Source organism: Larimichthys crocea, chromosome I (assembly GCF_000972845.2).
Source record: "Larimichthys crocea isolate SSNF chromosome I, L_crocea_2.0, whole genome shotgun sequence".
NCBI lineage: Eukaryota > Metazoa > Chordata > Actinopteri > Sciaenidae > Larimichthys > Larimichthys crocea.
This window is the reverse complement of record NC_040011.1, coordinates 41,403,685-41,417,903: the sequence shown is the minus strand read 5'-3', so window position 1 is coordinate 41,417,903 and position 14,219 is coordinate 41,403,685. Positions and strand designations below refer to the sequence as shown.

Sequence of the window (14,219 nt, the reverse complement as noted above, 5' to 3'; positions counted from 1 at the left end):
CAAATCTTAGCAGGGGCTTTCCTTACTTCCTGTACCGTAAGTATCTCTGCTGTGAGGTACGTTAACACAGAAACCAACCGCAGCCTCCCATCTCTAAGACTGCGCTGCTTTGCAGAGTGAAACAAACATCTTTTTGTGCAAATGGAGGAGGCCGCCGATCATGTGCTTGATATAATCTGTTTATGAAGTAGTAATACAGTGGCCTTCTATGTTCTAATCAGCAGGGTCGTCCTCAGCAGTCTGGTCTCCTAGTCATGTTTTGTATTTCTGATGAACAGGGTGTGTATGTGGCTTTATACGATGAGGCTATGCTCTTGCTCTTATCTACAAAATGTAACATATTTCATAGCTTTGGTTAATAAGTTTATATACCATACAGACAGTTTTACGGCCGCATTCGACACAATTCAACCTATAAGAGTGTGCCATAACTCCCCTAAAATGCTGAAACAACAACAGCACATTGTTTTCTTTGTGAATTAGAGATAAATAATAGAAAAGCAATGAAGAGAATGATCAGTATTAAATGTGTTGGCGAACGACTACAACAATACATATGCTGGTGTGACACCCAGTGGACAGAGTCTGTAACTCTTCATGGATGTAGTGGATTTCCATGACAGCGAGGACACACATGCAATCACACTGAACTGACACGTACTATATGATTTATTAATACATATATCATACATAACATGACATATACTTATCATACACGAGCACAGCGGCATATTTTCAGGTCTTTAAAGACATTTTTTTTGTGTGAAATTCACTCATTAACTTTCTTGCTAAGAGTTATAATATAAGGAAGATCAGCACTACTCTATTATTTGTACAGTAAATATGAAGCCACAGCCAGCAGCTTAGCAATTATCTTAGCTCAGCATCTAGACAGGAAACAGTGATAAAAAATAAAAAAAACACAAATTGTGTGGATCAAACAAATGATGTACAATGTTTTAATTAGTGAGCCATAGAGGTTCTTGCAGGCCAATTTTGATATGTTTGGACAGACCCAGTCTAGGGGTTTTTCCCTTTGTGACAAACAAAGCAGGAAGAAGTCTAATATTTACCGTCCAGACTGTTGTTGATCTTGTTATCTAGCTCTTAAAAACAAAGCAGATAAACATATTTCCTTTTTAAAAAGGTCCACTCCCAAGTCTTGAAATCCCCCTCGAGCTCACTGTTAATGTATTAAAATGTAAAACAGATGACAGTGCAGATGGTAAAAAAAAAAATAAAAGCAACAAATCATTTTTTACAATAAACATACACAGAAATAATAAAATGAATTGAACAAAAACAACAAATATGAATCCAAATGGATTAAAAGTAATTACATAAGGCACCATAGCTACCTTTACTAATAAAAAAAAAAATAGTCAGCAGAGTTCAGTCCTTATTAATAAACGGTCGTTATGCAGGTTGTTAAATTATTGAAGAAACACGTTGCTACGTTATCTACAATACATTCACACACTGATGTACTTAATATTTATGTATTTCTTTTCATGATTCGACTGTTTCCGTAACATTTGGGACACAATAGACTGTCATAACAGACAGGAAGGCAAAACATCAACATCGCCTTAATATTCAACAATATTCAGAATAATAAATATTTTAAAGGACACATGGAAACATACTCCTGAGGCTTAAATGTTGAAATACTCTGTTCATAAGTAAACCAGCCCTCATTCTTCCTTTCGTCTTTCCCTGGTTCTCTCAACTCCTTCCCTGTTTGTTAAAGAGAGCACATGTCATGCTACGTATCCTAAAATGCTTGTTAATGACCCCCCCAACCTATTTAACTGGCCATCTGGTGGTTTTCTCCAGGCACTGGGGCCACGATAGGCTTCAGTCTGGCTGTGCTGCGCAGGGTGTTGCCTGTCACTGACCGGCGCAGGGATGACAAGCGATTGCGGAAACCCTCTCCAGAGAAAAAATAAAGCAGTGGATCAAAACATGAATTGGCAGCAGCCAGGCTCAGTGTCACCACCACAGACTTCTGCATGGCGACCACTTCTGAGCAAGGGGTGTCATCTCGGGACTTGAAGTTCAGGTGGATGGTGCGCTGTATGTGGTACGGCATGAAGCTGATCAGGAATGTCAGAAGGACGATGACAATCATTCGGATGGCTTTGGTGCCCGTGTCCCTCTGGCGTCGGGCAGTGTGGGTGCGGGACATAAGGGCGCGGACTATGCCGACATAGCAGAGCAGGATGACCACGAAGGGCAGGGCAAAGCCGATCACCAGAGAGAAATAGTTGAGCACTACGATTTTCTTCATATCTTGACATTGTGGTGGCTCAAAGCACTTTGTTTTATTGGTGCAGGGGTCAAAATGCTGGCCAGACATCAGAAAGGGTGAGGATGAAAGACAGATAAACACCCAGACACCCGCACACACCAAGCGAGCACGGTTCTCTGTCACCAGGCGCAGGTTCTGCACAGGGAAGACGATGGCCAAGAATCGTGTTATGGACATGGCAGCCATGAAGTAAATACTGCAGTAGAGGTTTACATAGAGGGTGTAGGAGCTGATGCGACAGAGGAAATCCCCGTGGTCCCATTGGCCCTGTCTGACATAGTAGAGGACTCGCAGTGGCAGCGTCAAGACACACAGCAGATCAGATACAGCCAGGTTCAGCATGAAGACATGGAAGGGTGAGCCCTGGCGGTAAGTTCTGATCAATACCACCAGGGCAAAGCCATTCCCAAACAGACCCAGCACAGTGATGAGGGAGTAGGCTGTGGAGTACACCTGGTTACGGAAGTCATCGATGGACGGACAGCGAGTACAGTTGCTCTCTACGCCGCTGGTCACATTCACTTGACACATCGGCATCTGCTGAGAGAGAAATCACATCAAAGAGTGCATGATAGTAAGAAGGATGACACGCGATGTGGTGGCAGATTTTTCTTCTGTGATAATCCTTATCTGATTTTGCAGGGTAGACTGGAGGAAACTGGGGCTTTTAACCTGTCACGTGACAAAAGTTGTGCTATTTTTCTGTGTGAAAATGATCCATTTCTGCTTTTGCGGTGCAATCCACTCTGTGAAAACCCCTTAAATGATGATTTCTGCTGACAGAAAGCTCAGCATACTCACGGCAAATTCTTCATCGTCTGTATGTCTGCACATCAGGTCATAAAAAATGCATTTTCTCCTCATGATCAATGGTATAAAAAGCATCCCGTGAATGCACTTTACCTAATATGCTCAGCTCTAATGCACTTATGTACAGATTCATTCATTAACGCATGCATCAAAGAGATTTTCTGCAGTATAAACATAAACTGTCCACATTGCAAACACCGGATGTACATTATGGTTACATTCTCTAATATAATATTAGCTGCCGTTTACTTCTCTTTAACCAAACTGAAACATCATAGAGAAATAAATACATTTAGTTTCAAAGTGATAAAAATCAAACTCCACCAAATGCTGCTTACTGTTGAATTCCTGTCTGGTGCCAGAATGATGCAGCCTGTCTGTTGATCTTCCTGATGTGCACAACAGCAACGCCGCTTCACTGACTGTTCTCTCCACCTCTTCGCCTCATATGCCAGATGTCACGTCAGTAGTGGGAGGGGGGACTGTGCAGCAGGTGCCTGCCTCCCTCAGATCCTCAAAGTAGGACTGAAGTCTTCTTTTCTGCTGATCAAGCCCAGTGAGACTGTTACAAACCACGCAGAGGTGAAACACACAAGAAGCTCAAGGCTCCTTCTCAGACTTCTGATAAATAGTCGCCCACAATCCATGTTACAGCCGTATAAACACAGCAGATGTAAACAGCAATAAGAAAATACATTAAACATATACACACATATTTAGGCTACCTGTGTACAAAATGTAACTGCTTCTTCTTGGCAGCCATGCAGCCACACATTTACGGTAAATGAAAGTAAAATGAACAAACAGTGAAAGTTGTACTCTTGTTATCAGATTGCTCTAGAAGTTGCCCAACTAATCATGCGGGCTCTCACATTACCATCTCTGCCCTGATAATATTTCCTCTAAGACTTTTATTCCCATCCACTCACATGTTCCCAAGGTGTAAGCCTCAGCTGATTGTTGCTCTACCTGTAAATCCACAAATACAGAACCAGTTTTCCTCTAACGTGTATGTTTATACTGAAACCTAAGAGGTACATGTCAACAGTATCTTTTGGCATGTGTTCACCTTACATAAGTGACGTAGCCATACATTGATGATTCACTTCTACTACTGAATTTCTGAATGCGTTGAGGCACAGCCTTGTTAAGCAATCTATTGGGTTTTGTCCAGCTTTTGATAGAAACAAGTCAAGAACATGCTGTATGTCGCGACCCTGCGATCAGACGTGATGAAACAAAGACATGAGTCAGCCAACAACGTTTTTTTTTTTTTAACTGACTGATGGTGTATGATGGTAATTATGTAAGACTTGTCAGTTAATGTCCAGCATTTCCTTTTTGATGTTGCCAATTAGGGTGATTTACAGTTGCGGATACTGCACTGGAAATCTGGATGCTCATTCTTGCAGCTGAAAGGCCAGAGTCGCAGAAGGGCAGGATAATTAAGTTATAAGTCATTTAGTGGGTTGACACCAGCAAAGACAAACATTCACTGCCACTTGCACTCAGAAGATATCTGTATCAACACACTTAATCTACATGATCAGACTTGTTTTTATCTATTACCGGGTAGCCTTATAGCGTACTAAGTGCAACACTGCTGGGATAAATGTTTAGATAATTCCGAGGAAGTGCATTTGTAGTTTCTGAGTAATCTCATTTTAAGTTTTCTGAAGTACCAGCTTTTGTTTACTGATCTCATCGTGTGATGCTACTTGGTGGAACGTCAAACATTTCAACTAAACTGCGTCATCAACAGGTTATTTATAAGTGAAATCACACTTTCTGCAGCTGGTTGACAACAAATGGTGGATGTGCTGGAGTGGCTGCATTGTGTAATCCTAATTGGAGTGATCTGCAAAATCCAATAATGTGGGTGGGAATCTGAAACACACGATAAACACCACAGTGAGTGCATCCTCCCAGCCAATATCTTGTTTTTATTAATGCATGAGTGGATTTACTCTATTCACTAAATGGTATTTAGCAACTCAGCTTTCCAGGATATTGTTTACTGTTTGAAAAAAAATGCTCACAAATTGTAGCAAATACCGGCTCTGTTCCATTTAGGAGTGCCAGTGAGCAAGTACATACAAGGAAGAGGCACATTCATGTAGCGATTACTCGTATGAGAAGTCAGTTATCAGATGAGCGTTACAGTTGATATAAAGGCAAACATTAACAGGTCTGTTTTGACGGCAGGCACATCCACACCCTTAACTTCTGCCTGCCACTTCTTGCATTGGATATTACAGCAAGTCTCACTGGATGGGTGGGTTCTCAGCACAGTTACAGGCATTTTTTCAGACAAACAATTCAATGCAGTATATAAATGTTTTCTTGTCTGAAGAAATGTTGGTGCTTTTGGCTTCTCGGCATCTCCTGCACCTGCACACCAGTCTGTTTGTCCAGTCCAGCACACTACTGTGTTAAAAAAGGAAGGAGTGATTACACAACCACTTTCCAGCTGTGTCCATCAACTCACCTGGTACTGCTCTCCTGAGACATCCCCACACCTCTCTCTCTCTCTCTCTCTCTCTCTTGCAGCTGAATGCCAACTCAGGCCTCCTCCACAGATTTTAAAGAAAACAAAAGCTGCAGAATCACTATGGATGTGATTCCAAGGTAAAATGGGCTGGCCCTGCACTGTACCTGCAAAAGCCACAACTGAGGCTGATAAAATCATGTAAATAATTCATTCTGGCAAGCGGCATGCTGCATGTACTTCATTGTTATGGCTTTGGTAAAACCTAGAAGAAGCATAACAGGGTGTAACTCCATGCAAACCACAGAGGGATAGTGTTTGCATGCTGTCTACCATTGACAGTCAATATTGGTTTCCTTGAAACAGAAATACAAAGTTTAAGTTTGAAGAAGCACAGTGTAACTTTTCTACCATAAAATCACAGATTTTAAATAATTTTATGTTACACTGACTTGTAATCAGGTGAATGGTGTCTCTGTCATGCCCCGTATGCCTGTTTTTCCTGCACTATGTAAGTTTCGTGCTCCGGGTTCTATCACGTCACACGTGAATGATAACAGGAAACTGGTGTCGTGCCAGAACGGGAGCTGGCTAAGAGAATCATGTAACCAGGCTTGGCAGCCTCTATGGGCATAATGACAGAGGCGAAGCAAACAATGGGTACGTTGGCGGAGGAAGCTAAGAAGGTAAAAGAAGAGACTGACTGAGCAAGAGCTTGGTGAAATAAAAGGCTGAATTAATTAATTTCTCCACAGAGTTTATCCAAGTCATTTTAGTTGCCTCATCTTCAACTTCACTAATATATTAGTGAAATATAACATTGACATATAATCACCTTTTAATGATATGGTTAACAGATCAACTTATTCAAGAGCTACGGAGCAACACAAGCAATCTTATTCGCTTTTATTGTGATTAAAATTTTAATATTCTGGGGAAATACTGCATTTTTCTGTTGCTCCAGCTTACTGTAACTTACCCATAGAAGTGGTAGATAGAAAGCAGTCATAGTTTATGTATATCAACTAACCACATATCATTTAGACATAAACACATCTGAACTTTTGTTTACTGGATAGAAGCACCCTGCATATTTGACCTCGGCCCAGCAGCTTCTGTGCTTTAGAGTCAGCACCACTCCTTTCATGGAAGTGAGAGCAGCTCCTTCGCTTGAGCTTCAATAACACATCAATAATCACGTTGAGATCCACGACACTGTGTGTCTCGGCTAATTTCATTTTCAATCTCAGTTAATTTATGTTACATTTGTCATTATTTAACGGACTGATTTATGGAGTTGAGGGACTTAACCCCGGGGGGTCTGCTTAAATTGACAGCTATTGTAATTTAAATGATCTTTTTTGTTGTTCTGACAAAAATGGTAACACCCTGCAGAACAGGATGTTAATGTAGGTCACTTTATCACTATAATGCATTGTTCATCTCAGAAGTGTTTCAAAAAGTTGTGCACAGAGATAGGACCATGCCAGTACTTCTGTGAGAACCAAAGAGCTTACAGACAACATTTAAAACTTGTGGTTTCCTGGGTGCTGACATTGCACATACAGGAGCGTGTGTGTCCGTTATCTGATGTAAAGATGATGTTTTATACATCCTGGATGCTTCAGGTCAGTGGAAGAATCATTCGTACTTAAGTTAATATTATATATTTTGTAAAAGTAGTTTATTGGGCTGCTTTACAAAATACGATAAACCATTAAAGCCAGAGAGCAAATTATCTATTGCTGCTACATGTTGTTTGTTGTATTGCTTCATTCTTCTGATGAGTGGAAGAGAAATGGCTTCAGGCCTTGAAACCAGAATAGTACAAATTAGAGTGTAAACAAACACACAAAGTCAGATAAGCATATCTAGCTTGACAGTGGGGAAAAGAGAAGACCTACTTGAAGACTTTGTTTGTGAAGATACAAAAGAGTCAGTTTACATGAAGGTTAAGCCTGATCATGAGTCATTAGGCAGTATTTTTAGCGACTGTCATCTGTGTTGGTGTAAGGATTACAGCCACCATGGGTGTATTCTTCTTAAATTATTTGTATCCCATCATGTTTGTCATGTCTGTACAAATTTTTCAGCTTTGAAGTTGCTATTTTGAATTATCCATCCATCTATCTTCCATAACCGCTTATCCTTATCAGGAGCTGGAGCCTATCCCAGCTGCTATTAAGGTACGGTACACCATGGACGGGTTCATCACAGAGCTGATACAGATACAAACTCCACATAGCATAACAAGCATTTAATTGAACCAAAACATATTCGTTAAATAACAATTTAAGCCAACTTTCAATCTCATTTTTAGAAAGTAACACAGCGCTGAGACTGTAGTGCTCAAGGTTTTGAACAACTTATTGCTTGCAGCCGATAGCAGCCACACTTTCAGTCTGGTTCTCTTGAATTTGAGTGCAACATGAGATCCTCTTGGACTGTCTGGAGATCTGACCTCTGAAATAGAGACAGGCATTGCTGACGGCAGATCATCTACAACTGTTGTTCACTGTGGGGTGCCTCAAGGCTCAGTGCTAGGTCCAATTCTGTTTTACATTTTACACTCTCCCCAAGTCACATTATTTGTAAACATGATATTAATTTCCATTTTTATGCAGACGATACTCAGATCTATCTAAGTTGTGACCCACTTCCAAAAAGCTGGAAACCTTCTAAACTGGCTTCAGGATGTTTTCTGCAGCTTAATGCTGATGATGCTGATCCTGGTTGTTCCTTGGTCCAGATATTTGCATAAAGGTGACTGACTCTGCCTGACGACATCAGGGCCACTAACACCGTGTTAACTTTTCAAAAGACAAATGCACTTTTTAAAATGAGCCTTTAGTTGATCTATTTACGTTTTATATGACATTTTATTGATTTATTGCTTTCAGCTCATTGTCATTGTTTGTCATTGTGGTTGTTTTTATTGTGTTCTGCTTTATTGTAAAGCACTTAGCAACTGAGTTTTGAAAGCAATCCATACAGCGCTGCATTAGCAATCAGAAGTAAGTGTGGGTGTTGAGTGCTCTATGTGCACTAACCTAAACCTTTGTGTAACACGAAATAAGGCTACACTAAACACAAACAACAACCATACCAAAGTGGGTTCCTGGAAGGTGCCAGCTTTCTTCTTCATCTCTATCCAGCTCATAAGGGTTGAGAGCGGGTGACATCAGCCAGTCAACGAGGCTGGAGAGGCCAAACCATCAAGAAGACCTGAAAGAAACAGGGACAGGCCAGTACAACAAAGTCTTGAGGCCGTCACACAAGCTAGATCAAACTTTTTTTTTCTTTTTATAAATAAAAAACAGCAGATTTTAGAGTTTATGCACAAATTGATAGATAATAATTAAAATACAATCATCAAATAACCTTTCCTTGATAGATAATAATTAAAATACAATCATCAAATAACCTTTCCATGAACACCAATAACCCAAAGAAATTAGAAAATCTAACATTATTTTTGCCAAATCACATAATTTGTATAATTTCTATAGTACTAAGGCACATTGGTGCTTTGAACTAAATGCTCATGCTACCAAACAACGTCAGTGCCAACAGAGTGATGTTTAGCATGTACTGTATAACGTTTACCACCTTTAACATCTTACTTTAGAGTGTTAACATGCTGATATTTGCTAATTAACATTAGTCCAGCTGAGGCTGATGGGAACGTCTTAAAGTTTTGCAGGTGTTTAGTCATAAACCAGAGTTGTCACATTACAAAAACAAAAATGTTGACTTCATAGTGTTTATGGGAAAACTTTCTCATAAACCTGAGGGCTTTCCTGCTAAATGTATCATCTTGTTTATGTTGTTCGACTTAATATTTTTGCTCTTTAAGACCATGAATGCGTCAGAGCATTTGTTGGTTCACTTACAAAGACCACACCGTATGGATATGAATTCAGAAAGATGATGCACTGCAGGAGGGAGGAGCAGGATGTAAGAGCTGAGAGATGAGGGTTGAGGGATGAGTGATCGGGGGGGGAGGAAGGGTAAGGCATGAGGGTAGAAACGGATGGATTGAAGAGATTGGAGGTGGATCGGTGTTGGATGGTGGCGTTTAACGCTCCAGTGTTTTATGGAATAAAATACAGAAAGTGTGGGAAAAAGCAGTTTAGGGGGAGGGATGTGAGTCAAAGAGGAAGTAAACGGAGAAGGTGTGTTTAAGTAGGTGTGGAAATGGTGTGAGTTCAAGGCTTGGTCTTTGTTCTTCACCCTAGATCTAAACTTTTACTGAGTGATACACCCCTGTCTTTTCCTGTTGTATTTGGCAAAGATGTTCATACCAGAGCACACACACACACACACACACACACACTCTTCAGATTGTGTGATACACACTTACTCACAAACCTGGCCTGTTAAAACACCATCATCCGTCTGTGTTATGCTCGCCAAACTAAAACTAAAGCCACCTGATCCCAGTCAACCATCAGACATGCACCAACTAATGAATTAAGCAATGTAAATTAGTCACTTTAGTCACATTGTGATCGCACCCTAGTTGTTATGGATACGGATGTGTTTCACCTTGCCTGCCCTAAAACAACAGTCAAAATACTAACAACACATGTAGGTTGTTACTCCTACGCAAATCCTTCAATAATTGATAATGGGCTGCAGAAACGCTCATTGCTTTCTTTCTGTGATTATAATGAGTTATTTAGTTTGGGGAGTCTTTACTGATGTTAATATTAAAGGCTCTTCACCACTGGTTCCTTGATCCTTGTCTGAATGCATGCAAGGCATCTTGGCAGCTCACTCCCTGGCACCAAAACTCCTTTTCTGGCTCTGTGATGCATGGAAAAAAACAAAGTCTCACAGGTTTCCACTGATGTCAGTGACGCAGGGAATACCCCCGGGCACAGTTTTTCCTAGAATGTGAGTCAGCTGTAGTCTGGCTCTCCTCCAGACGAGACATTATGACATTTACACTTAGACTGGCATTGATAAAGGGAAGAGAGATGGGACTCCTCACACACTCTCTCCCTCAGCCTCTTCGAGAAGAGGGGCTGACGTGGGAATAAAAACATACGAATCAGCCCTCAACCAGGTGAAATAGGACAATGAATTTCATCCTCAACCTCCTGCCAATACACAGGTGAGTCGCGCACAACTGAGATTAAATTCTTTGTTGAATGGGCTGTTGAACGATGGACGTTCTGGATATGAAGAACTCACTATGGGGAGCTGAGGAGATGCTTGAATTTAAAAGTTGCTATAATAAACAGAGTTAAACATCTAAAATTCAGTGAAATACCCAGAGCTTTTCAGACAATGTCTTCCATATGCCTGCTATCTGTAAAGTACTACATCTGGCAAATGCTGTACGTTACGTTGCCTCATTGAAAAGAAGCTTTTCCGACTGTTTTTAATTGTTGACATTCAGAAACCGGATTACTTACTGTACTTTTAAAGTGTCATGGTTTATGAGGCTTCTTTATGTTCAGTTCTTTCATAATAAAGCTTGAGTAGAGTAGATAAATTCCAGGTGAGGTTTAAACTAACACACATTATATGACTTGATTTGTCTGCTTACACTGTAGCATGCTCATAAAAATGAACCAGGTATAATGTGTGTGTCTGCATGTCTATGACTGGGTGGAGCAGAGAAATATGCATGAATGTTTATACTGAAGAGACCAAAATAAGATAGCATCACATTGAGCTTCATGTGTTGAACTCTCTGCAGATCAGACAAGTCAACGTGGAAAATAAGCTCTTGGTGCTGGCCCGGTTCAGTGACAGAAGGAGGGTTCTTGACCCCCAAAGCATGGCTGCGTCTGTTCTTGCTGCTGAAGCTGGTGACGGTGCTGCTGTTCCCCCATAGTGCGGACCTCCCCCTGCTGGTGGGTAGTTTATTTGGCCTGCGGGTCCTGTTGCTGCTGCGCTCCCCTCACATCTCCACCAAGCCGTCCACCGTGTTCCTGGGCCAGCTGGCTCTCACAGACAGTCTCGTGCTGCTGCACTGGATGCTTCGGCTGGGATCGACTCTGACCTGGTGGACTGAGGAGGCAGGATATGAGATTAAGGTGGAGGGATCAGTTTGGTGGAGGGAGGCTGTGAGCATGCTCTGTCAGCAGCTGCTTGATGCTCACCACCTGGCCTCTCTGCTCCTGCTGGGGCTGCTGGGACTTGAGGCCACATTGGTGTCACGCTGGCCTCAACAGACTCGGAGATACAGGACGTCTCGCTGGGCACAGCTCAGCTGCAACCTAGTTTGGATACTTGTGCTGCTGGAACTTTGGTTCTCGCTCCACTTAAAACTTTCACAGGAGTCTAAACATCAGACTTATTCTTCAACACTACAAAACTCTCAAACTTCCTTTCTGGACCTTTCCTCCCTTCCAGCTTTGTCTTCTTTCCTGAGGAGGACGTTATGGCTGGTGAATTTATGGCTGCATTATGCTGTCCTCTATAGCAGACCACAAAAGAGAAAGAGCTTCTTCCACTAAAAGCGTCAGCTGTGAATCCAACCAAAAGGTGGCGGTGCTAACCACTGCACCACCATGCCGCCCTATCTTGTCATATTTATTTTACTGCATTTATAATAATGTTTAATATTTGTATTAGATATCTTGAGTAACATGAGTTTATATGCTCCATGAAGTGAGACTAGTGTATTTATGTAGCCAAAGTTTGCTATGCCGTTAAAGTAAGCTGATCTCACATTTTATCAGTAAGGGATTAAAGTCTGTTTTACATATCGTGAACATGCTCTCAACCGGCGGCCTCGAAGCTGTTTGATCTGGCAGACAGCCCAAGAAAAGATGTTCAAATAAAATGTAACACAGACAGCAGCATGTCAACACTGCGCTGCAGCATCTTCTGCACAGTTTTAGTCCACGCTGCTCTCTAATGTGTGTTGAAATGTGTTCTGTTGATGTCATGTTTCATTCAGTGACTAAAAGTTCACATGTCTCTGTTTACGTTTTTCTGCAGCCCGACGTTTATACAGAAAAACTGAGGCCCGAACACGAAACACAAACACAATTGACTTAATTGTAATGCTGCTGCAGTTTAACTTGTTTAATGTCTGCCATCCATGCAATTACTCAGCTAGCTACTGTTCAGATAATACAGACACAGAGAGAGAGAGTGGAAAAGCATTTGTGGATAAAATGCTACAAAACACATGGAAGTGGTACTCGGCCACATTGTGGCTTTGCCATCACAGTCATCCTTGCTTCAGATTTGATTAGAAGATCAAAGATGTACATCCTGTGTTCATATGAGCTGTTTGCATTTGTGAAATAAGTCACACACCACAGTCACTGCTGACAAACGTCTGTGCTGTCACTCTGACCGATGAGGAGGAAAACTACTAATATAGAGTCAGCGCAGACACAAAGTATGAGTCAGACAGCTGAATTTGGGAGTATTTTATTGGTGTGTTGTGAGCTGTGTCCAGCAGAGGGAAGCACAAAGCAACTGTCTGCAAAAGCCTGAAGAGGAGGGAGCTACTGCACTGAACTAATTATTATGGCTGCTTCAGTGTGTGTTGGTTCGTACATGTGTGAGGGTGCACGAGCAACTTCAAGTGTTCCTGGAACTAATCAACTGAGGAACAACAGGGTGAAGAGGATGGGAACACCGGTGGTAGCTTCTTACCCATGATGCTCTCTGCTTGGCAGTGGTGGACCTGCACAGTGTACTTTGGCACCGGGGCTGTCAGTCATGAGTAAACAATGTGGGAGGTCAGACTGTTAAAATTAACAATAGATCCTGTTTGTCCTCTTTACCGTGTCAAGGTTCATTCATGCACTTGAAACTTTCAAGAAACCAGAACCAGAGGAGAGGACCGTGTGCTGTGAAAATTAGTTACAGAGAACACAGAGAGACTTTCTCTACCACGAAATTACAGGACAACGTCACAAACATCTTGACTGAACCCAATGACGGTATAAAGAATGGACAGAGTGGGAGTGACGTCACCCTGTTGGATGTACTGCTTCTTCTGCCTACCAGCTAATCTGAATATCAGCAAAGATCATCAGGCCTCCTGATCCTAAGGTGCCTGGGTACACCTACCTGTCAATCAAAGCATCCACACTGTTAATTCTGCATACGTTTAAGCCTTAATATCATCTGAACAGGTGAGTTAAATGGTACAGCCTCAGTACAGTTGTCATGAGCTGGTAAATTAGTTATAGAGACCAAAACTGTTTTTTGTACCAGGTTGTAAACATGTTTATTTCTGCTGTGAAGTCATTTTAACATGGGGACTTATGGAGACATCTGTAGCCTGTCGCTACCTGTTACAGTTTTTCACACTGGCTTCATTTTCCAGCCACAGAGGCTGTCGCTTGATTAAAACACTGCAGCCATCATTTGGCCAATAATAATAATAACATACTGTATGTACGGTATGTCATCTTGCAGCTCTAACATGCAGCTCTAGCGCCCCCCTCTGGACTGTGTGTCTCCAGATGATGGGTGCAGGTGCACAACAACCAACATGCTGGTGTGGTTACATTTTATTACTTCTCTCTAATGTAGATATCAGATATATTTGAGCTGTCATAGTACAACAGCACAGCTGTTAATAACAACATTAACGATGGCTCTGCGTCATTTGAGCGTCCCTGAAAG

The 14,219-nt window shown here is 41.6% G+C and overlaps 2 protein-coding genes across 4 annotated transcripts; one reads left to right on the top strand and one right to left on the bottom strand.

Annotated features, from left to right (window-relative positions):
- Positions 1-463: 463 nt before the first annotated feature.
- Positions 464-4,113, bottom strand: cysltr1 (cysteinyl leukotriene receptor 1). Of its 3 annotated transcripts, XM_027274232.1 has the most exons (3): positions 4,051-4,113; positions 3,460-3,661; positions 464-2,848 (listed from the first exon to the last, which is right to left on the bottom strand). In XM_027274232.1, the coding sequence occupies exon 3, from the start codon at positions 2,846-2,848 to the stop codon at positions 1,808-1,810; it is 1,041 nt and encodes a 346-aa protein (XP_027130033.1). In that variant the 5' UTR covers positions 3,460-3,661; positions 4,051-4,113; the 3' UTR covers positions 464-1,807. The 3 variants fall into 3 exon arrangements, with proteins under 3 accessions (XP_027130033.1, XP_019114034.1, XP_010731237.2); XM_019258489.2 differs by lacking the exon at positions 4,051-4,113 and having other exon boundaries at positions 464-2,851; positions 3,460-3,922; XM_010732935.3 differs by lacking the exon at positions 4,051-4,113 and having other exon boundaries at positions 3,460-3,920.
- Positions 4,114-9,180: 5,067 nt separating this feature from the next.
- On the top strand, positions 9,181-13,680 carry LOC109138427 (uncharacterized). Its single transcript, XM_019258502.2, has 2 exons — positions 9,181-10,728; positions 11,320-13,680. Exons 1-2 carry the CDS (start codon positions 10,694-10,696, stop codon positions 12,080-12,082), a joined length of 798 nt encoding a protein of 265 aa, XP_019114047.1. The 5' UTR covers positions 9,181-10,693; the 3' UTR covers positions 12,083-13,680.
- Positions 13,681-14,219: the final 539 nt, after the last annotated feature.